The sequence below is a fragment of the Micromys minutus genome, assembly GCF_963924665.1.
Source record: "Micromys minutus genome assembly, chromosome: 2".
Classification (NCBI taxonomy): Eukaryota; Metazoa; Chordata; class Mammalia; order Rodentia; family Muridae; genus Micromys; species Micromys minutus.
The window spans coordinates 17,443,335-17,468,464 of NC_137971.1; the positions used below are offsets into that span (position 1 = coordinate 17,443,335).

The following is a 25,130-nucleotide window of genomic DNA, read 5'->3' on the forward strand; positions in this document are numbered from 1 at the left end:
AGAGAGCCAAGTAAGAAAAAGTACCAAAGAATTGGGAAATAAAAAGAGAAACTTAGGGGATTTGGCATGGAGCTAAAGGATCCGATGGGTTATTATTTCTCTACCTTATGAGTTTGATAAAAATGCTGGTAACTTATAAATTCTGTCATGCTGGGTAAAACAAAAACTTATGTAAATGTACATTCTGCTTTGTTTTGACTGCCTGTCTTCTTTTCATAGACATTGTCCGGAGTGACGTTGCCTTGGACAAACAGAAAGGCTGTAAGATTGCCCAGCACCCGGATATTATGCTGGAACTCCAGAGAGAGAAGGCATCACAGATGCATCTGGTTCTTCTGAAGGAGCAATACTCCAATACTTACAGTAATCTCATATTAACAGGTAATAGAATTTGGGGCGTTATTATATATTGATGACCCCTGTCAGTTAGCAAGCTAATGGTTGGGAGCTGCTAGTGTGGCATCCAGATGAGCCTACACATTCCTGTCTCTACCAGGCTTACACTATGGCATTTTTAAGTGTAATGACTCTTCTCTTCCTTTAACAAATATTTCTTGAAGTCTGCAGATGTTTTTGGTTCAAAGTTATGGATGATTCTCTGTGTTGTTGTTGTTTTTTTTTTTCTCAAATGACAGAACCAATGAGAACTTAATGAAGTCTTATGAAAATACAGCTTTCTAAATGTGTGCCAATAGGGTTGAGAGGATTACTAAATTTGGAGTCTTCTTAAGAAGTAGCTATTTTCTTCTTTCTGCTATGCCCTTTCTCTGAACTCAGTAAATATAAAAATGAAATGTAAAAAAGATAATGATCTTCAGGCAGAACTGAGAATATTCTACTCCTGATAGTGTTTGAAAGTATCTGGGGGATTTGATTTTCTTTTTAAGCATGAGTAGGTTTAAGGTTTAAGTGTACTTACTCGCATCCTTGGTGTAGAAGTAAATACATGTCAGAGCTGTAAGGGAAAACAACATTTTGCAGGACTACCTCAAAACATTTCTGGTAAAGAACATGCAAGTTGCATATTTTGTTAGGTTTTATATAGATTTTCATGGTGAACTCTAATGTGAGCATCCTTTAGGGTAAGATGGACTAAGAACACCTCAGTTACCTTCACTTTCTCGGGGCCATCTGAGACAAATTGATTACTGATTTGAACAAACCTTTGATAGGTCAAACTGTTTGCTTTATTTTGTTTGTGAATGGTTAAGGATGAAAAAAGATGGAGTATCTGACAGTCTATGAACATCTCAAATTTATTTTTGTGGACTCTAAGTTAGGAAAATTTTAACGTTTTTTTACAGGCTGCCTGGCATTTCACCAGGAATTGCTGAGTGGCAACCAAATTGTTTTGCTTTTGAAAAAGCACAAGACTCTACCAGCTTTTTGTCTTGTACCTGGTGGAAACCAACAACTTGAGATGCAAGGCAGATTTAGATGTGGCTTTGGTGAGCAGAAAAGAGGATTGTGGGTTTTATAAGTGTAGGCCTTGACCTTTTTTCTCTTTGATAGGTCATTATGGAGGGAAAACTCAAAAATGATTTATGGCCAATGCATGTATTTCCCAAAATTGGTTATTAAGTCTGAGTGTTTATTTTGATATTTGAAAAGAACATAGATTTTTCTCCAGGTTTCTTCAGCTTACTGCAAAGTGCACATATACTTATTTTTTTTCCAATTTAGTGATTAAAACAAAATATTTTTATTTTCTTTTATTCTAATATTTTTAGGATTGTATTAGCAGGGTCATACCCTGTGTTCTTTATTATGGCATACAAAAGACTTTAGGGTAATTCTAACCCTAAACTGTGGACCCAGAATATGGCTCAAAGGCATATTATCTTTGAAAACACAGTGTTCTATTGAGTTCAATGGAATCTTTCTAATTCTCAGTAACATAATCCCTTTGGATGTTTATTCACAGTTCAAACTGTTGGAATCAACATTGTCAACTTTTACCCTGACAACTTGCTTACTTTCCACTAAACAAACTTACCCTAGGGAAGAGCCTCTTTCCTGCTCTCCCTTCTCCCAAGCTGCTTCAAAGTGTCCTCAGGCATTTCCACATTTTTCACTCCTGTGCCTTTGTACCAAGGTGGTACCTTGTAGCAGACAGAGTATTTGGTGCAGCCTGGTTTGTTTATGTGAAAGTTCAAAAGGTTTTTGTTCCAGGTGTTGTGAAGAGATGGAGCCATTTCAGTTTAATACTGATGGTGAAGCTATTTTAATGTCCTTTAACTCAGTCTTTGATTTTACACAGTGTGGTTTTCTAATTGTTATGAAGTTTAATCCTTGATTTCTTATATAAATCCTGAGAACATGGTCTCCAGACAGCTAAGCATAATATTTAAACATAACTAAACTAAGTTTTGTAAATATTTCCCTTTTCGGTGATGAATGTGTATTGGTAAGGAGGGTGAAGTTGAAGGGGCAGAGACCTCTCAAATGAATTCACTTTCTTTACCAACATATTCAGAACACCTACTTGGTGTTTCTACTTGGTGATAATCTATTTAATTTTTTCAATAGCTCTGGCATAGTGTAGTTTTGTAATAAAAGTTCTTAGAAAACCGGGCCACTAAAATCTCAGGAAGAGTTAAGTTTTCAAGAATTTTCCTACTCTCTCCTATTAGTTACAGACATTCTGTGTATGGTTTGAGTGCATAATAGTTGCATTGTGGCAGGTTAGTGGTATATAGAACAGTATGTTTGAAAGGTATGTATTCCACATCACAAGCAGATCCTCATCTTCAGGAATTCTCCCTTCAGCTGACCTGAATGCTAGCCTTGGTTGAGGTGAGAAGTGCCACTTAATAGCATGTATTTCAGCTGATGGTACCTTTCCATTAGCTACTCCTCAGAGGAGGGAAATGATAGTTTATCTTTGACTGTATTCTAATCACTTACTAAAAAAAAAAAAAAAAGACTTTTCAGCTCTATTAATGGTTAATGGTTATTAATGGAAACTAATTCAGAAAAATCAATTTTAAAGCATTATATTTCTTTATTACATTATATGTAAATTTTATCAATGTTATTTTCCATTTACCTATCCATCCATCCATCCATCCATCCATCTATCCATCCATCCATCCATCCATCCGTCTGTCTGTCCATCTGTCCGTCCGTCCATCTGTCCATCCATCCATCCATCCATTCATCCATATAACTGTTTAGTGTGTGTGTGTAAGTATCCATGTGGGTCAGAGGACAAATTTGAGTGTTGGTTCTTTTCTTCCTCTTGTGGATCTCTAGGATTGAACTCAGATTAGTAGGGTTGATAGTAAACATCTGTACCCATTGAGCCATATTGCCAGCCCTTTTCTAGTGCTGTCTCGATGTTTTCTTGTCAATGATTTACATGGTATTGCAAATACTACTTGCCTTGAGGAGTTTTGAAATGAACACTTAATGTTATTGGAAGGGAACAGAGCCATTCTAATAGTGATAAAATAGGAGTGTTTTAAATGGTGATGAGTTGTGTCCTACAGTTTTCATTCGCTGCTGACATGGATATATAGAATTATACTGAAGTCTCTTCAGCAGGAGAGTCGCTACTGTACATATCACAAAAGGACCAGTAAATAGGCTGCTGTTTTGTCTTCTTGACAGTGTCCTTAGCCTTACAGAAACTTTGCAATTTCATGAGGTCCTGTTTGTCAATTCTTGATCTTAGAGCATAAGCCATTGGTGTTGTGTTCAGGAAAATTTCTCCATGCCTATGTGTTCAAAGCTCTTCCCCACCTTTTCTTTTTATATTTGTTGAGGCCTTTTTTGTGACCGACTACATGGTGAATTTTGGAGAAGGTACCATGAGGTGCTGAGAAGAAGGTGTATTGTTTTGCTTTAGGATGAAATGTTCTGTAGATATCTGTTAATTCCAATTGGTTCATAACCTCTGCTAGTTTTGCTGTGTCTCTGTTCAGTTTCTGCTTCCATGATCTGTCCATTGATGAGAGTGGGGTGTTGAAGTCTTCCACTATTATTGTGTGTGGTGTAATATATGCTTGAGCTTTAGTAGGGTTTCTTTTATGAATGTAGATGCTCTTGTATTTGAAGCTTAGATGTTCAGGATTGAGAGTTCCTCTTGATGGATTTTTCCTGTGATGAGTAAAAAGTGTTCTTCCTTATTGTTTTTGGTAACTTTTGGTTGAAAATCTATTTTATTTGATATTAGAATGGCTATTTCAGCTTGTTTCCTGGGACCATTTGATTGGGAGCTTTTTCCCCCAGCCTTTTACTCTGAAGTAGTGTCTGTCTTTGACTCTGAGGCAAGTTTCCTGTATGCAAAAAAAGGGCTGTATCCTGTTTATATATTCAGTCAGATAGTCTATATCTTTTTTATTGGGGAATTGAGTCCATTGGTGTTAAGAGATATTAAGCAATAGTGATTGTTATTTCCTTTTATTTTTGTTGTTAGAGGTAGACTTATATTTGTGGGCTTTTCCTCTTTTGGTTTTCTTTAACAAAAACTTTATTTAAAAAAACAGACATAAATGTACAAATTTTTAAAGGCATTTTTGCATAAAAGTTAATATATTTTTGTCAGTACTTGATTTTTTTTAAGTTTTGATAGTATGCATTGAAATTTTACTAGTTAAAATGAGCATAAGGTGCTTGTAAAACAAAACGTAACATGGAAATAGTTAAAGTTTTCTTGGTGTGTAAATATTAAACATAATGATTTTTAAATATCAAGAATTGCCACAAGACTATATTCTTAGCTCTTGAATTATTAATGATTTAAGGTCTAGGTGTACCACACTCTGAGAGGGTGTTATACACTTCTTTTTTTTCTAAGAGGACTGAGGCTTCCACTATTTGGCCTCTCTTCCTTTCTTTCTTTTTTTCTTTCTTTCTTTCTTTCTTTCTTTCTTTCTTTCTTTCTTTCTTTCTTTCTTTCTTTCTTTCTTTCTTTCTTCCTTCCTTCCTTCCTTCCTTCCTTCCTTCCTTCCTTTCTTTCTTTCTTTCTTTCTTTCTTTCTTTCTTCCTTCCTTCCTTCCTTCCTTCCTTCCTTTCTTTCTTTCTTTCTTTCTTTCTTTTTGAGCTTCATATAGTCTGTGAGTTGTTTCTTGGGTATTCAGAGCTTTGAGGGGCTAGTATCCAATTATCAGTGACTGCATATTATGTCTGTTCTTTTGACTGGGTTACCTCACTCAGAATGATATTCTCTAGATGCATCCATTTTCTTAAGAATTTCATAAAGTCATTGTTTCTGATAACTGAGTAGTACTCCATTGTGTAAACGTACCACAATTTCTGTATCCATTCATCTACTGAAGGACATCTGGGTTCTTTCCAGCTTCTGGCTATTATAAATAAAGCTGCTATGAACATAATGGAGCATGTGTCCTTATTGTATGTTGGAGCATCTTTGGGGTATATGCCCAGAAATGAAATAACTGGGTCTTCAGGAAGTACTATGTACAATTTTCTGAGGAACCACCAGACTGATTTCCAGAGTGGTTGTACCAGCTTACAACCCCAACAGTGGAGAAGTGTTCCTCTTTCTCCCCATCCTTGCCAGCATCTGCTGTCACCTGAGTTTTTGATCTTAGCCAATCTGACTGGTGTAAGGTGGAATCTCAGCCTTGTTTTGACTCTTTTGCTTTTCTTGCATGATTATTTTCTTGCTTTTTTCTCATTGTAGTTTCTCTCCTTGTGTTGGAGTTTTCCATGTATTATCCTTTGTAGGACTGGATTTTTGGACAGATTCTGTGTAAATTTGGTTTTGTCCTGGAATATCTTGGTTTCTCCATCTATGGTAATTGAGAGTTTTGCTGGAAATAGAAATCTGGGCTGGCATTTGTGTTCTCTTAGCATCTGTATGACGTCTGTCCAGGATTTTCTAGCTTTCATAGTCTCTGTTGAGAAGTCTGGTGTAATTGTGTAATTGTCTGCCTTTTTATATTACTTGTCCTGTTTTCCTTACTACCTTTAGTATTCTTTCTTTGTTTTGAACATTCGGTATTTTGACTATTATGTGTCAGGAGGAGTTTCTTTTCTGGTCCAATCTATGTGGAGTTCTGTAGGCTTCTTGTATGTTCATGATCATCTCATTCTTAAGGGCATGGAAGTTTTCTTCTATGATTTTGTTGAAGATATTTACTGTGCCTCTTAGTTGATATTCTTCGCCCTCTTCTATTTCTATTATCCTTAGCTTTGGTCTTTTCACTGTGTCCTGGATCTCCTGGACATATTGGGTTACTAGCTTTTTGATTTTTGCATTTCCTCTATTGTGTCTATGTTTTCTATGTTGTCTTCTGCCCCTGAGATCCTCTCTTTCATCTCTTATAATCTGTTGGTGATGCTTGTATCTATGACTCCTGATTTCTTTCTTAGGTTTTCCATCTGTAGGGTTGTCATTTTTTTTGTGATTTCTTTATTGTTTCTATTTCTGTTTTCAATTTCTTCACTTGTTTGGTTGTGCTTTCCTGTAGTTCTTTGAGTGATTTTTGTGTTTCCTCTTTAAGGGCTTCTGTTTGTTTACGTGTGTTCTCCTGATTCTCCTGTACTTGTTTAAGGGTGTCATTCATGCATTTCTTGAAGATCTCCATCATCATTATGAAGTATAATTTTAAGTCTAAATCATGTTTTTCTGGTGTGTTGGGTAATCCACTACTTGCTGTGGTGGGAGAGCTGGGTTCTGATGTTGTGTGTGACTGGTTGTCTTGGTTTTCATTGCTTGTGTACTTGTCCTTTCCAATTGTCATCTTGTTATCTGTGATTATAGGTGATTTTGTTGTCTCTGACTGGAGCCTGCCTGTTCTGTGTGTTGGAGGGCCCGTGGGCTCAGGAAGGAGATTGCTCCTGGGTGTTTAGCTCTTTGCAGGCAGACAGTGAGTTCAGATTGAAGTGACTCGGTTCTGTCTCTGTGGGCTCAGGTGGAAGAGCTCTTGTGAGGCTGTTCTGGGAGCTCAGCTATCAGTGTGCAGGTCCTGAGTCCTGATGGCTGTCACGGGGCTTTCTCTCTGGGCAGGAAAAGAATTGATTCCAGAGTGTACCATGCTGTCTGTGCTATGAGAGATCCCAGAGTTCCCTCCCTGGGTAGCTGGAGGGGATGCAGGGCAGACTCGCTGTTCTCAGGTGTGAGAGAGTGTATGAGGCTGTTTTGGGAGTAAAGCTGTCTGTGTGCAATGTCCTGAGTCCTGATGGTGGTCACCCGGCCCTCTCTCTGGGCCGGAAAGGTGAAGATTGTTTTTAAGAGATGCTATTGACATGTTATTAAAAAGTTGAGTCTTCCTCTTTTGTCCTGCCTCTTCCTCTCTTACAGATATAAAAATAATGTAATGGATTTTGTAATCATATGAAAAATCAGATAAATCTAGTTGAACAAATACTCGAATTTCACTAAGAACATAAATTATTGGAAATCAAGGAGTATGTTTGTGTAGCATTTTGAGTAACACATAGAACACAGTGAATGATACTGTAATGAGGCCAAATTTTAAAACTCATGTACAATATGATGTCACTTAGTCACTTCTCTGCATTTGGACAGCATAAAACCAAATAGCCATTAAGAAGGATGGCATTACTATACATTTGTTTTGATATTTCTTTATGCGGATTTTTCTCATACATTGGCCGCCAGTTTTAGTTTTGTCTTAGTCTTTATTTATCAGACTGTGAATTAGAGTAAAGATTTTTGTGGTTGTGATTTTTGTGTTACTGTAGCAGATGAATAGAGCAGAGGATTCTGTTTCTTTGCGGTGGCCCATTTTGTGGGCATGAACTGAGCACAAGTGCTCTCACTGGTTGAACAGGTCTGCACACACACCATAATGTCCAGGTGCCCGTTAAACACAAGACTATCTTCGATTTGAATTCCCTTTGTAGCACCTTCTTAATAATCTAAATTTAATGGGATCTCCCCAGTTTTACTGTTATTGACCAATTGTTTGTGTCATTAACGTGGGAATTTTGTGAAAGTTTAAAATAGTTTCTGACAGTGTTTATTGATTTTAAATTACATTTCAATTTTTTTTCTATATTTTCTAAATGACTTCTGTTGGTTCTCAACACACGGAGTCTAATTAACTGTCATTTCACATGCCTGAGAGATTGCTATTTGACTCATTTTTTTCTGGTCTTATTTTCTTTACTTATATGAAAATACTGTAGCTTATCTGCATAAACTGTATCTTAGGCACTTCGTTCTTTCGTTGTTTTTCCTCTGAATGTTTGAAGCAGCCTCATCTCTTTTGTTTTGCTATGTTCTCTTAGCTCATTCAACACCATAATTTATAACCCCCGTGTACAGTAGCACCACACTTTATATTTACATAAAGGGACAAGGAAATCTCTCTTCTGATGACATTTTGTTTTGTAGGATAGAAAGACATTCGTCTATCAGTATGAATCCAGGTGGCTCTGTTCAGGGGGCGCATAATGAAATCCCTAAATAGCAAGTTTTAATATCAGTTTCCTCTCTCTATGGCTTTTATTACCTACTTTATGAAAGAAAGCAAGATTATGTTTAAATATTATCATGAAAAGTTATTAGTCAGCAATATTTATGATATTTACTTGGAAATTTGTTAACATAAGAGGGAAGCAACTTTCTTATCCTAAAAGTTCTTATGCAGGGCTATAGACTGAGTCATGTGACTATATATACATATATTTAAATATAAAACTTAATTAAAATTTAATATTTATTCCACTATATTTGAATTTTTCAGAGAAACAGAACCTAATAGAACAGTCATATGTGAAACTGTTTCTGTGCATATATATATAACATTATGTATATATACACATATATGTATACAGATACATATGTGTATATACACATATATATGTACATATAAAACTATGTATTATTTGTATACATATGAATAGAAATAATTATATACTTTTACATGTTACACATGCTATACACATATATTGGGAATAATTTACTAAGGGAATTTGTTCACTTGATTACGGAGGCAAAGGAATGCCATATATCCCCTGCCTGGGCCTTTCTCCTTTATTGTACACTTCTCTCATTCAGTAGGAAATCTCAATATAGTAGGCCAGCTTTGTGCTGTCATTTATGCTTCCCCTCAAATTCACAGGCTCGTCTTAGGCTGGAGCTTCTGCCCTGTGTGCTGAGGTCACCTTAGGTCATCTGATTATACTTCCTCATCTCTTCTAATTTTCCAGTTTAGTCTAATACTAACTGCTAGTCTTACTCTGTTTATTTCCCTTCCATTTCACTCTGAATAACTAATGTCTTAGTATATACTATACTACCCTTGGTCTTTGGTTCTCCTCAAATGTTTTGAGTTGTAGAAGTGATATTGGAATTCTAGAACAAACTAATAAATGTATGCACACATTTGACCTACCAAAATTAAACCAACGAGATTAAAACAAATTAAAAAATATTTTCCAAGCCAAAAAAAAAAAAAAAAAAAAAATCCCAGGCTCCAGTGGATTCATTGCTGAATTTCACCCAGCCTTTAAAGAATTCACAGCAATGCTTCTGAAACTTTCCCACTAAGCAGTGCAAAACTGAACTGGAAAAGGTCCCAGCAAATAAGGAAAATTATAGGCTAATCTTCAAGGTGAGCATAGATGTAAAAATTGTCAGTAAAACACCTGCAAACCAAAATGCTCCTTATGTTCTCGAAGTACGTCTTCTCTCTCACCTCCATTCCTTAGCTGTCTCAGAACTGACCCTTGTCTCTAAAACATGATGGAATAACGTAGTCACGTGTGTGGTTTCTTTGAGTAAGTATTGTTGATGTTTAGTCTTTTGTTGCATGCATCATTTCATTTCGTTTACACTTGGTATCCATCCATTGCATGGATGGGCCACAGTGTACTCATTGTGGGGTTAGATTGTTTTGCTTTATGGGATGTGTCTATTAACTTTACAAAGAAGAAGACCCTGGTCTACTTTTCCAAGTTGGTGTGTGTGAGGATTCTGGTTTCTTCACATCCTTACCAGCAGCTGATACTGTCAGTCTTAACTTTAGCTCTTCTTATGGGTGAGTAATGGTATTCTCATGGTTTTAATTAGCATTTCTTCCCTTATAATTTATAGTCTAATTAGGGAAAGTATTTTTCAGTATTCCATTTAAGAATATAGTATGTCTTTCCAGCTGTTCAGTTATGTCATTAGATAACATTTTATAATTTTCTTCCTATGATGTTTTTTTCTGATCTGTTCTTTAATGTTTCAGTTTTATTGGTGTCAAGGGTGAATTTTCTTTTCTTTTTTTTTTTAAATAAATTTTTCAGTATAGAAGAAACTACATATTTACCTCATGTTTATTTTCTCAACCAATTTTTTGGGTTCTCTTTTTTTTTTCTTTCAAGTTGCATTTATCCTTTCAGTGGAGCCATTATCGTGTTCATGAGAAGGCTTTGTAAGTTTGGATATCCATTTTTTTTCCTTCTGGTGCAAGAAGTTCCAGATAGGTGTAGATGGGACAGAAGCAGGGAAGCTAGATTACCTGCTTGCTGCAGGAGGATGTACTCCTGCTTCAAAATTCCTGGGAGCTGAGGTGGACCTGCAAGAGGCCATGATCAGTACATGGATACCTTTTATTGGTATTTTTATTTACTTGTGTGTGTGTTAATGTGTGTGGATATGCGTATGAGAATGCATACATCCATATAAGCCAGGGTCTTTTGAATTCCATGGAGCTGGTGTTCCCAGCAGGTTAATGTCGGTTCTGGGAACTGACTTGGGGTCCTCTGCAAGTTTGGAATGTACCCTTAGCCACTACACCATATCTCCAGCCTTAGATTTCTTATTTCTAGTAGCTCATTTCTTTAGTAAAATTTCTTATGCTTTAAAAAAAAAATGTACCTTATATTTTTAATCAAAGACATAGTTCATTTTATTTGTTCTCTAATTTTCTACCATTTTTTCTATCAATTTCTTAAAATCTCTAAAATAGTATTATAAAATATTTTGAACCTACACATAATATCATATATATATCAGTTAAAAGGATACATGTTTATTATTTTCTTAGCAAAATTTGTAGGTATCTTTCACTAATATTTTCTTAATTTTTATGGCTAAATTAGAAATATACTCTTTGGATGTAGCATCACTGTTCTATTTTGTTGATATATATATTTATATGTACAAATATATATGTATATATATAATTGCTTTGCCTAATTTTTATGAGTTTAATAATGTTACAGAAACCATCATTGTATATATAATTTCACAGTTGCTAAACATTATTTTTATATTAAAGAATTACACCTTTAAAATTTTAATGTATCTAGGAATTGGACTTCCATGAAAATCATGGCAGCTTATGCTTAATTCAACAATACACAGAAAAGCTCATTTATCTTGTGTCTTGCTAATATTTTTATGTGGATTTTAATTTATTGTTTTTTAAATTAATTTAAAACATTTTAAATTTGATTTAAAATATATTTAAAGATTTAGTTTTTTTAATTAAATATTTTTTTAAATTCTTCTGTCATATTCCATACCAGCCAGAGTTTCCCCTTCCTCTACGTCTAGTGCCCTGTTCACTGCCCTCCTCCTCCGATTGACTCCTCCTCCATTTCCTTCTGAAAAGAGCAGGCCTCTCAGGATATCAACTGATCATAGCAGTTACAATAAGACCAGGCACAGACGCTCATATCAAGGTTGGATAAGACAACCTTGTAGGAGGAGAAGGGTTCCAAAAGCAGGCAACAGAGTCAGGGACAGCCCTCGCTCCCACTGTTAGCAGCCCCACAAGAACACCAAGCTATACAGCCAGAACATATGCAGAGGACTTAACTCAGACCCACACGGGCTCTGTGATTGTTGTTTCAGTCTCTGAGCCCTCTAAGCCCTGTTTAGATGATTCTGTGGACCATCCTCTTCTGGTGTACTTGATCCATCTGGTCCCTACAGTCCTTCCTCAGCTTCTTCCTCAGGTTCCTGTCCGAGCTCTGCCTAATTTTTGTCTATGGGTCTCTGTATCTACTCTTATCAGATGATGGATGGATGATAACCAATTTATAAATATAGCAGAATATCATTAAAAATCATTTCATTGACCTTTTTTCTTTTTTACCACTGGTGCTGTTTCTATCCTAAGTCTCTGGACTCTCCAGCATCTGGTTCCTGGCCATCTGGGCAGTCAGTGGTTTTTTGTTGCAGAGATGTGAATGTGGTCAGACAGCTTTCATTTTATACGGTGTGATTGTTCAACAAAGCTATTTATCATGTTATTTGGCATGTACTGAATATTCAGTAGATATTAGGTTTTTCTATTTTTTTTTTAAACGATTTTATTTTTCAAAGCAAAGATAGATGTAAAGATTTTAAACATTTTTTGCTTAAAATTATACATTTTTGTCAGTAATGTTTTTTCAGACATTGAAATAAATTTTACATAAAACCATGTGAATATGTTTTTTAGTCGGTACTTGATTTTTTTCAAGGGCTTGACAGTATGCATTGAAAACGTACTAGTTGCAATAAGCGTAAAGTACATGCAAAACAAAACGCAACATGGAAATAGTCAAAGTCTTCTTGTTTTGTGAATATATGTATAGTTTTTGTTTTCTTTATTTCTTGGACTTCATACAGTCTGTGAGTTGTTTCTGGGGGAGTGCAAGCCTCTGGGGTTAGCATCCCACTATCAGTGACTGCATATTATGTCTGTTCTTTTGTGACTGGGTTATCTCACTCAGGATGATCTTCTCTAGATGCAGCCATTTTCTTAAGAATTTGGTTAAGTCATTGTTTCTGGTGGCTGAGTAGTATTCCATTGTGTATATGTACCACAATTTTTGTATCCATTCGTCTTCTGAAGGACATCTGGGTTCCTTCCAGCTTCTGGCTATTATAAATAGAGCCGCTATGAACATTGTGGCACATATATCTTTGTTGTGTATTAAAGTGTCTCTGGGGTATATGCCCAGAAGTGGAATAGCTGGGTCTTCAGGTAGTACTATATCCAATTTTCTGAGGTATCGCCAGACCGATTTCCAGAGTGGTTGTATTAGCTTGCAACCCCACCAACAGTGGAGAAGTGTTCCTATTTCTCTGCAGCCTCGCCAGCATCTGCTGTCATCTGAGTTTTGGATCTTGGCCAATCTGACTGGAGTGAGGTGGAATCTTAGGGTTGTTTTGATTTGCATTTCCCTGATGGCTAAGGATGTCGAGCACTTCCTCAGATGTTTTTCGGCCATTCGGAGTTCCTCAACTGAAAAAGATTTGTTTAGCTCTGTACCCCATTTTTTAATAGGGTTATTTGATTCTCTGGTGTCGAGCTTTTTGAGTTCCTTGTACACCTTAGATATTAGGCCTCTATCTGATGTGGTGTTGGTGAAGATCTTTTCCCATTCTGTTGGTTGCCGTTTTGTTTTCTTGACGATGTCCTTAGCCTTACAGAAACTTTGCAATCTCATTAAGTCCCATTTGTTAATCTTTGACCTTAGAGCTTGAGCCATTGGTGTTTTGTTTAGGAAATTTTCTCCTGTGCCTATGTGTTCTAAGGTTTTCCCTACTTTCTCATCTAATAATTCCAGTGTATCAGGTTTAATGTGGAGATCTTTAATCCACTTACACTTGAGCTTTGTACAAGGAGATAAGAACGGGTCTATTTTCATTCTTTTGCATGTTGAGTGCCAGTTGGACCAGCACCATTTGTTGAATAGGCTGTCCTTTTTCCATTGAATGTTTACTGCTCCTTTGTCAAAAATCAGGTGACCATATACATGAGGGCTCATTTCTGAATCTTCTATTCTATTCCATTGATCCACTTGCCTATTTCTGTACCAGTACCATGCAGTTTTCAGCACAATTGCCTTGTAATATAGCTTGAGGTCAGGGATAGTGATTCCCGCAGATGTTTTTTTGTTGTTGAGGATGGTTTTCGCTATTCTAGGTCTTTTGTTATTCCAGATGAAATTGCACATTGATCTTTCCAATTCCATGAAGAACTGGGTTGGAATTTTGATGGGGATTGCATTGAATCTGTAGATTGCTTTTGGTAGGATGGCCATTTTTAAGATGTTGATCTTTCCAATCCATGAGCATGGGAGATCTTTCCATTTTCTGAGATCCTCCTCAATTTCTTTCTTCAGAGGTTTGAAGTTCTTGTCATACAGGTCCTTCACTTCCTTAGTTAGAGTCACACCAAGGTATTTCATAGCTTTTGTAACTATTGTGAAGGGTACCTTTTCCCCAATTTCTTTCTCCACATGTTTGTTTTTTGAGTATAGGAATGCTACTGATTTGTTTGAGTTAATTTTGTATCCGGCCACTTTGCTGAACTTGTTTATCAGCTGTAGGAGTTCTCTGGTGGAATTTTTGGGGTCACTCAAGTACACTATCATGTCATCGGCAAAGAGTGATGTTTTTATCTCTTCCTTTCCGATTTGTATCCCCTTGATCTCCTTTTGCTGTCTAATTGCTCCAGCCAGGACTTCCAGTACTATGTTGAATAGGTAGGGAGAGAGTGGGCAGCCTTGTCGAGTCCCTGATTTTAGTGGGATTGCTTCAAGTTTCTCGCCATTAAGTTTGATGTTGGCTGTTGGTTTGCTGTATATTGCTTTTATTATGTTTAAATATGGGCCTTGGATTCCTGTTCTTTCCAGGACTTTTAACATGAAGGGGTGTTGGATTTTGTCGAATGCTTTCTCAGCGGCTAGTGAGATGACCATGTGATTTTGGTCTTTAAGTTTGTTTATATGGTGGATTACATTGATGGATTTCCTTATGTTAAACCATCCCTGCATCCCAGGGATGAAGCCTACTTGGTCATGATGAATGATGGTTTTGATGTGTTCTTGGATTCGGTTTGCAAGGATTTTGTTGAGTATTTTTGCATCAATGTTCATAAGTGAGATTGGTCTGAAGTTCTCTTTCCTTGTAGGGTCTTTGTGTGGCTTAGGTACGAGGGTTATTGTAGCCTCAAAAAATGAGTTGGGTAATATTCCATCTGATTCTATCTTTTGGAATAGCTTGGTGAATATTGGTGTTATATCCCCAATAAATGTCTGATAAAATTCTGCACTGAACCCGTCTGGACCTGGGCTTTTTTTGGTTGGGAGGCTTTTGATGACTTCTTCTATTTCTTTAGGTGTTATAGGGTTATTTAGATGGTTTACTTGGTCCTGGTTCAACTTTGGTACCTTGTATCTGTCTAGGAATTCGTCCATTTCCTCCAGATTTTCCAATTTTGTGGAGTATAAGTTTTTGTAGTAGGATCTGATGATTTCTTGAATTTCCTTAGTTTCAGTTGTTATGTCACCACTTTCCTTTCTGATTTTGTTAATTTGGATACTCTCTCTTTGCCCTTTAGTTAGTCTGGCTAGGGGTTTATCAATCTTGTTGATTTTCTCAAAGAACCAACTCTTTGTTTTGTTGATTTTTTCAATGGTTTTTTTTGTTTCTATTTGGTCTATTTCTGCCCTAATTTTGATTATTTCTTGCCGTCTACTCTTTTTGGGTAAATCTGCTTCCTTTTGTTCTAGGGCTTTTAGCTGTGCTGTCAGGTTGCTGATGTGAGCTCTCTCCAGTTTCTTCTTGGAAGCACTTAGAGCCATGAGTTTTCCTCTCAATACTGCTTTCATTGCATCCCATAGGTTTGGGTATGTTGTGTTTTCGTTTTCGTTGAATTCTAGAAAATCCTTAATTTCTTTCTTTATTTCTTCTTTGACCCTGCTATCCTTTAGCAGAGTGTTGTTTAGTTTCCATGTGTATGTGGGCATTTTGTTGTCTTTGTTGTTGTTAAAGACCAGCCGTAGACCATGGTGATCTGAGAGGATGCATGGGAGTATTTCAATCTTCTTATATCGATGAAGGCTCGTTCTGTGTCCAATTATGTGGTCAATTTTCGAGAAGGTGCCATGGGGTGGTGAGAAGAAGGTGTATTCTTTTACTTTAGGATAGTATGTTCTGTATATATCTATTAATTCTAGTTGGTTCAAAGTCTCTGCTAGTTTTGCAGTGTCCTTGTTCAGTTTTTGTTTCCCTGATCTGTCCATTGGTGAGAGTGGGGTGTTAAAGTCTCCCACTATTATTGTGTGGGGTGAAATGTATTTTTTGAGCTTTAGTAGAGTTTCTTTTATGAATGTGGGTGATTTTTTATTTGGAGCATATATGTTAAGGATTGAGAGTTCCTCCTGACAGATTTCCCCGGTAATGAGTAAAAAGTGTCCTTCTTTATCTTTTTTGATAACTTTTGGTTGGAAATTTACTTTATTCGATATTAGAATAGCCACTCCAGCTTTCTTCTTGGAGCTGTTTGCTTGGAAGTTTTTTTCCCACCCTTTTACTGTGAGATAGTGTCTGTCTCTGTCTCTGAGATGAGTTTCCTGTATGCAGCAAAAGGCTGAATTTTGTTTATGTATCCAGTCTGATAGTCTGTGTCTCTTTATTGGGGAGTTGAGCCCATTTATGTTAATAGATATCAAGGAATAATTGCTTCTGTATCCTGCCATTTTTGCTTTTTTGGGTTGAGTTGTGTCCGTGTTTTTTTTCTTTTTTTAGTTTTCTTGTTTAGGAGTTTTCTTGTTTTTACTAGGCTGTATTTTCCCTCCTTGTATTGGGTTTTCCACCTGTAATTCGTTGTAGTGCTGGGTTTGTGGTCATATATTGTGTGAATTTTGATTTGTCTTGAAATATCTTTGTCTCTCCATCGATGGTGATTGATAGTTTTGCTGGGTATAGCAGCTTGGGCTGGCACTTGTGCTCTCTTAAGGAGTGCATGATGTCTGTCCAGGCTCTTCTAGCTTTCATAGTCTCTGCTGAGAAATCGGGTGTGAGTCTAATTGGTCTGCCTTTATAAGTTACCTGACCTTTTTCCCTTACTGCTTTTAGTATTCTTTCTTTACTTTGGGCACTTGATGTTTTTACTATTATGTGTCGGGAGGTATTTCTTTTCTGGTCCAACCTATTTGGAGTTCTGAAGGCTTCTTTTATGCTCGTGGTCATCTCATTCTTGAGGGTAGGGAAGTTTTCTTCTATGATTTTGTTGAAGATATTTACTGTGCCTCTTAGTTGATACTCTTCTCCCTCTTCTATTCCTATTATCCTTAGGTTCGGTCTTCTCATTGTGTCTTGTATTTCCTGGACATTTTGGGTTAGGAGCTTTTTGTTTTTTGCATCTTCTCTGGCTGTTTTGTCTATGTTTGCAATGTTGTCTTCTGCCCCCGAGATTCTCTCCTCGATCTCTTGTAATCTGTTGGAAATGCTTGCTTCTGTGACTCCTGATTTCTTTTTTTGGTGTTCTGACTCTAGGGTTATCTCTTTTAGCGCTTTTTTTATTGTGTCAATTTCTGTTTTAATTTCCCTCTTCCATTCCTTTATTTCCTTGGTTCTGTTTTCGTCTCGTTCTTTGAGTGTTTTTCTTGTTTCTTCTTTAAAAGCTTCTGAATCTTTTTGCTTTTCCTCCCTTTCTTGTTTAAGTAACTCTATCAGCGTCTTGAGGCATGTTTTCAGGTCTGTGTCTTCTTTCTCTGGAGTGTTTGGAATTCCTATGTTTGCTACTATCGGAGAGCTGGGTTCTGGTGTTGCTAGATTGTCTTGGTTTCCTTGGGATATACTCTTTCTCTTTCCTCTTGCCATTTTGTTGTCAGTGATATGTTCTTGCCTTTCCCTTGTATCTGGTCTGTGTCCCTGGTACACTTTCCGTGTGCACTCCTCAGAGATCTCTCTACTCCCCAGCAGCCCAGGTTCCGGGTGGCAGCTGGGCCAGGCTCCGCTCTGCGTCCTGAAGTCACCTCCGGGTGGGAACAGATGTTCCTAAGATTTGTTCCTGGTCACAGTAGCTCAGCCTGTGCGAGCCGCCTTTCCGGCTGGTGGTTGGGCCAGGCTCTGCTCTGCGACCTGAAGTCGTCTCCGGGTGGGAACAGAAGTTCCTAAGATCTGTTCACGGTTACTGGATCGGGGAGGACAGGGCAGGTCAGGGCAGGGGGTGCCCTTTCCGTGTGCACTCCGCAGAGATCCCTCTGCTCCCCTGCAGCCTAGGTCTCCCACTCACCAGTTGCTCAGCCTGTATGAGCCGCCTTTCTGGCTGGAGCCGCCTTTCCGGCTGGTGGTTGGGCCAGGCTCTGCTCTGCGACCTGAAGTCCTCTCCGGGTGGGAACAGAAGTCCCTAAGATCTGTTCCAGGTCTCAGTAGCTCAGCCTGTACGAGCCGCCTTTCCGGCTGGAGCCCCCTTTCCGGCTGGTGGTTGGGCCAGGCTCTGCTCTGCGACCTGAAGTCCTCTCCGGGTGGGAACAGAAGTTCCTAAGATCTGTTCCCGGTTACTGGATTCGGGGAGGACAGGGCAGATCAGGGCAGGGGGTGCCCTTTCGTGTGCACTCCGCAGAGGTCCCTCTGCTCCCCCGCAGCCTAGGTCTCCCACTCACCAGTTGCTCAGCCTGTACGAGCCGCCTTTCTGGCTGGAGCCGTCTTTCCGGCTGCAGGTTTTTCTATTTTTATTTACTCTGCTTTTATAGGATTTTTCTTAACATTTTAAAGCAAAGTTTTACTGTTGAATAGGTGGGTGTCTTTTTGGTTCTCTCTCTTTTTCTTTTTTTTGGTAAATCATATTTAAAACCATGTAGCAAAGCAGAAACATTCAAAAACATTTCCAGTTCTGCTGTTAATTTGTAGCAATTTATGGTAAATCTTCCACTACTGTAAATATTAGGCTCTTTTGTTTTTTAAATATTTTTAGAGATTGTTAAAATAAAGTACAGATAACCACATACTTCCCTGGAAAACAAACATCAGAAAAATGTTACATAGGAAGTATTGTTCCTAATCTTTGGGCCGAACATTTTGAATTTTTTAAGGCACAGTACCATTACATGGACATTACTTGGTATTTGAATTCTTTTTAGTTATCCTCAAATGAAACTGAAATTATATATTTTCCATATTTATAATAAGCTTATTTTTGTTATCAATACGATCTAATGCTGGCAATGTAAGAAAGTTGTAGTAAACCACTTGTAAGTAGTGGTATTGCATTGGTTTTCTACCTGGAGATTGAAAACACATGAACAGGAATTTATCATTTCTTCCACTACTTTTTAGTTCTTATGTAAAAAGATGACAAGACTGCGGAATTGAGCTTGAGCTGACCTGGAAACTTCTTCCTTGAGGACTGTCTGTCATAGTATCAGTAGATGCTGGGCAGGCAAGTTGCCAAGGGAGAAAAGCAATCTCTTAGTAAATCTCTCAGTATCGTATCTAGATGTAAACACAATGACAACCATGGCAATAGCTTCAGAGGAGCAATAGTGGCATCTTTATCTGGCTGTAACCACAGCTACATAATTGGCTAAGGCCTCCTCACTAGGAGGGAATTCATGCCAGCTACTGTAAAATTAGCCAACTACGTGCCTTGTAAGGCCATGGATCCTGGAGTAAAACTTACAACTACCACATCCTAAAACTAGCATACGTTTTATTAAATTCTACTCGTACTTACTAATACGAATAGCACTTACCCTTTATTAGCAAATCTCTCTTTTGTAGCAGATGGAGACCATTAAAAAACCCTCAAGTGGTCAAAATGAACAGAACTGACCATGGGATGCCCAGCTCAGCTGGTATATCTGGAGGGAGGAAAGTGAGGTATGGAGTGATGTAGATACACTACACATATAATAGTCTAAACTTAAAGATGGAGATGTAGTCGGTATTATAAAAAAGACATAAGGAATTGGACATAGACTATAATGAATGGTTTTCCAAATTCTTATCTACTTAATGCTCAAACACTTGGTATCATTGAAAGTGCAAGTCACTTTTGGCTTAAATTTTAAAACAGTAAAGAATGACCATAACTAAATATATACATATTTAATTTAATTATAACTGGAAAGATAACAACCAAGTTTGTGATATGGAGATGATAGTAAACAACACATTTGGCTAGCATATGGTATTTGAAAGAAATCCGTAACATTATATATATATATATATATATATATATATATATATATATATGCAGAAATAAATGTTCCTTTTCTAAATATCTTTAATACATATTAAGTAAGTAAATAATGTTATGTGTAATAAACTTTTCTCTTTTAAGGGTTTTTTTTCATTTTAGCTATTAGTATTCTGTGGTGTGTGTGTGTGTTTGTGTGTGTGTGTGTGTGTGTGTGTGTGTGTGTGTGTGGTGTATGTGTATGTGCGTATGTAGTTATTTGAATGAAAAATGTACCCAAAGGCTCGTGTATTTATGGCCCTGTTTGGGAAGGTTACAGAACAGTTAGGAGGTGCAGCTTTGCTGGAGACAGTAGTCACTGGGGGCATTGAGGGTTTATAACCTGTCCCATTTCCTGCTTTCTGTTTTCTGTATTTGGATAAAATGTGACCAACCAGCTTCCTGCTCTGGCTGCCTGCTGCCATGTCTTCCACCATCATAGACTCTTCCTCTGAAACTGTAAGCCAAAATAAACTCTTCCATGAAACAACAAATAAAAACAGTAAACATTGTCCTTACATACCTATCCATTACATGAAAACTTTTAAAGAGCTAATTTTAAAAAGATAGGTATAATTTTCATAAAGCTATATATTGCCAATATAATTAGAAGGGAACGGGAAACAGGAGAAAATCATGTAACCACAAAGCTTCCTTGCTGGTCACCAAAAGCCCTGTATTGGCAGTTCACATAGAGAACCCATCAAAGATGTTGTTTCTATAATCTTAGGTATTAAAGTATGAATGAAATCTTAGTATAATCTTAGGTATGAAAGTTTTGTATGTAAATTTTAGAGTGCATTGTTGGTAGAAAATGGTTACATCTTGAGATTCTCCCTTACTTTGAAAAAGAAGAGAGAAGTTTTTTAAAATTAATGTTAACTATAAGGCTTCTGTTTTCCCAAGTTGAGAAGCAGTTTCTGTATTTCCTGAACTTGGGATAATGGCATCATTTCAAAATATAATATAAACATTGCTTTGGACTGTGAACTAAATACAGATAACATTTAGGTCTGCTTGAGTCAAATTAACTTTGCCTCATTTAGGTCTGCTATATAAGGTTGAGGTAGGAATGGGGGTAGGGTCTGGTATATTCCAGAAGATATGCTAGGAAACCCAGTGAAGCTCTCTGGTGAGGGGCTTTGCTAATACTTATATGTTTACTCTGCAACAAGATTATTAGTTTGGGTTTATTCTGAAACCAGAGTGAGAACTTCTCAAGTCCATTAGTTTATTTCTAATGTATTTCAAAATATTGCAGCTACTGTTTTCTAGCTGACTAGATTTAAAGAGAGTTTGAAAAGAAAGTGGATTAAATATTTTACTAATAATTTCAGCACAAAGGAACAAGAAGAAAATTGAAAAAACTCTTTTTGTAGGCACAATGGAGATAAAATATTCTGGCAAAAATTTGATTAAAAGTTAAATTTTTAAAGAATTTGAAATTTTGGGTTTATATATTTTTCAGAAATCTTGATAAATATTTATATAATGGTTTGAACACAATTACTTGTACTATTTAAAAATATTAACCAAGGAGGTTTTGAAACTATAAAAATAAAAGAAAATATTGCAATGCAGATTAATTTTTAATTGATTCTAGCGTCTATCTTATTCTGTTCATCATGACAAGTTATATATTTTCACATGAAGTATATCCAATGTATTTGTACATATAAATGTGTGAATGCACATGTATATGAGTGAATGTTTAAAATATTTGTTTATTAAATTTATGCAATTAAAAATCCTCTAGGCCAAGAGCAACTGTGAGGTCTTTGGTCTTTGAAAGCAGCATCGGAACGTGGGTATGAGTAGCAAAAACAGAGATGTTTTTGTTTTTGGATTCTGCGCTTAACATGTATTACGGTGGATATGCCTTGGGCAAATTATTCAATTTCATTCCTAGTTTTAAAATAAAGAAAATGTTTTGAGGATAATATAAAGTAATATCAAGTGTTTTTCATAGAAAGCCATGCTCTCACAGAATGGTAGTATTTATTATCATTAATAGTTGCTCACCTCTATGAAATCTGCAAGTTTATGTTCCTGATACTATCATGATAGAGAGGGAAGAGAATTGAATGAACTTAAACATAGATTTGTTTAGACACACACACACACATACACACACACACACACACACACACACACACACACACACACACACGAGTGGGATGGAGAGGTAGAGAGAAGAGATCGAGACTGTGCCTGTGTCTAAGCCCAGAGCTAGGGTGCCCAAATCAGAGAACAGGTTTTACAAGTCAGTTCGCTTCTTCCACTATGGGTTCTAGTGTCATCAGTCTTGTGCAGCAAACTTTATACACAAGATTAGAAGACTCACACTGCATCTGACCTGAAAGCTCTTTCCTGTGCTCTAGCTTCCATTGTTTCGGAAGACACCATGCAAACTTCCAAAGGAGAGAAGCAATTAAACAGTCCCACCCAGCTGCAACACCAAGAGCTGTGACAGTTGCCAGCCATAGCAAGATATGCATGCACAAAGGTGCAAGGTGGGACACTCAGACAAGAGGGCAACCAACCAGCAGCTGTTTACTGCACTTACGGCCTCTCAAATGGAGGAATATCATGCTTGATACTAGAAATCTAGCCCGATTTATAGTGCCTATAAGGCCAAGGGCCTTTGAAAAGAATATAGTTCCAACACTTGCTAGACAAGCATAATTCCTAATCACATTCTGAATCTTACCCTTATACCCACAGAGAAGTATAGCTACCCCTTCTCCTCCAAAAGCCTCTATTTACACTAATTATTTCTTAGTTTGCTTGTTTATTTTTTACTTTAGAGTCTTGAGTTACTTGGACTTTCTGTAGTCTAAAGAATATCTAGAGAGTTGTCAGGTGAGAACGGGAATCTGGTTGGAATAGGAAGCAGTAATGTGTAATGTGGCAGGTAGAAATCTTATCTCTTTGGGAAATAGCCATTTATTCTCATGTGGCTTATGTTATAAAATACATTATTGTAACAATGACTGGGGGTGTGTCTTCATTATTTAATGACTTAGTATCGTTCTTTTTGTTCTCTTTTCTAACTATTATGCTATACGTAGTCGCATATTTGTTTAGGATGTGAGGGACCAGCTCCCAATATCAACAGATGAGACTACATGAATTGAGCAGTTTCCTCCCAGCAAAGAAACTACCAGCAAAGTGTTCAGACAGCTACAAGGAGGGAAGAAATGTTCACCCATCACATACGGGTGTGTATATGAGGGAGACTATGCACTGTCGTTTCATTTTTAGACTGGGTACTCAGTATTATGCATTCTAAGCCCTCCCATTTTCTGACTTCACTTCTCTTTTGAGCTGAATAACATTTCATTTTATGTATGTACCCCATTTTCATTAACTATTCATCCATTGCTGAATATCCAGGTTGGTTCCATTTCTTGTTATAATGAATAGAGCAGCTAGAAGCATGGATATGTAAATTTCTCTGTGGTAGGACATGGAGTCATTTGGGTGTATGACCAGAAGTGGAATACCTGAGTCATACGACAGTTCTATTCTATAAAAATATTTCTACTTTTCTTGAGGAACTTCCAAACTGATTTCCATAACAGTTGTACTAAGTTGCACCCCTATCTGCAGTGAATAATGGTTCCTCTTTATGTCTGCTCTATATTCCTGAAGATGTCCTGGGCTTAATGAATGGGTGGTATCTGAAGGTAGTTTTAATTTTTATTTTATTTAATTTACAACTATGGATGATATCAAACACTTTAAAAATATTCATTGGTAATCCTTTCTTTTGAAAATCTGTTGATTCAATTAATTAGCTCATTTGTTGAGTGACAGTTTTATTTCCTTGGTATTCAATGTCTGCGATAATTTGTAAATTCTTAATGTTAGCCACTTGTCTGAGTCGTAGCTGGTACAGATTTTTTTCTCACTCTGAGGACTTTGCTGGTAGTTTCCTTGCTTGGAGGAAATGTCTCAATTTCATGTAGTCCAGTCTGCTGATATTGGGAGCAAGTTCCTGCGCTGTTGAAGTTCTGTTCAGAAAGTTGTTGCCTACCCAAAGTTTTAACAAGTATTTTCTGTTTTTGGCTTTTTGGATTTTTAAATTAAGGTCTTTGATCCATTTCAAAATTGATTTCTTACCAAGATGAAAGAATGAAAAGAAATTTCACTCTTCTGCAGGTGGATATTCAGTGTTGACAACACCAGTTACTGAGCAGGCTTTTTTTCCAATGAATTATTTTACCTTCCTTATTAAAAAAGATAATGTGCATGCTGACAGGAGCCCGATATAGCTTTCTTCTGGGAGGCTCTGCAAGATCATGATGAATACAGAAGCATATGCCAACCACTGAACTGAGACCAGGGTCCCCAATGGAGGAGTTAGAGAAATAATTGAAGAAGTTGAAGGGGTTTGTAACCCCATAAGAAGAACACTGTCAACCAACAAGAGTTCCCAGGGGACTAAACCACTATCCAAAGAGTACGCATGGACGGACCCATGACTCCAGCTGCGACCGTGTTGGGCATCGCTGGGAGGAGAAGCCCTTGGTCCTGCCAAGGTTTGATGCCCCAGTGTAGGAGAATGTCAGGGCAGAGGCAGGAAGGGGTGGATGGTAGCTAGTTCTACGTTGTCTAGCAGACTTTATAGGTTCTTTTATATAGAGAACCAAATCATTTGCAAATATAAAGTTCCTTCCTTATAGTCAGCACTTTATACCATTCTCTTGTCTGAAATAAAAGAATAGAGAGTGGGCATTTTTATCTTCTTATTGACCTTAGAAGAAATGCTTTATCTCCACTTGATTGAATATTTTCTATAGATTTATTATCTATATCCTTTGTTATTTTGTGGTCTGCTTCACCTTTTTTAATGTCTCCAGGATTTTTATCATGAAGGTATAATTAGTACTAATTTATTTATTGGTTTATTTATATTGAACACCAACCCTACCATTCTGGGATAGAGGCCATTTGGTCATAATGTATGAGCTTCTTAATTTGTTTCTGAATTTCCTTTGCAATTATTTTGTCAAGAATTTTTGCATCTATTCTCATCAAAAACATCAGTCTGTTGTTTTGTGTTTGGTTTGGTGTTGGTTTTGGTTTTTAAACAACTCAAAGTTCTTTTAAAAAGAAGCAGCCAGTTCTAAACCTAGTAGACCACAAGAAATAAAAAGAATAAAACAAAACAAAACAACATTCTGGATGAAATTAATGAACTAGAGACTAAAGAAGCAACACACAGAA

The 25,130-nt window shown here is 37.0% G+C and overlaps 1 protein-coding gene across 3 annotated transcripts in view; it reads left to right on the plus strand.

The window, feature by feature from the left end:
• HPSE2 (heparanase 2 (inactive)) overlaps positions 1 to 25,130 on the plus strand; it is a gene marked incomplete at both ends in the record, with an annotated part of 624,570 nt that overhangs the window by 91,939 nt on the left and 507,501 nt on the right. For 2 of the 3 annotated variants that reach the window (XM_080913133.1, XM_080913134.1), the window contains one exon: positions 220 to 381. The exons of the other annotated variant lie outside the window; for it this stretch is intronic. In XM_080913133.1, coding sequence (XP_080769259.1) covers positions 220 to 381 — 162 coding nt within the window. The remainder of the gene's footprint in view (positions 1 to 219; positions 382 to 25,130) is intronic. 3 annotated transcript variants of the gene reach the window in all.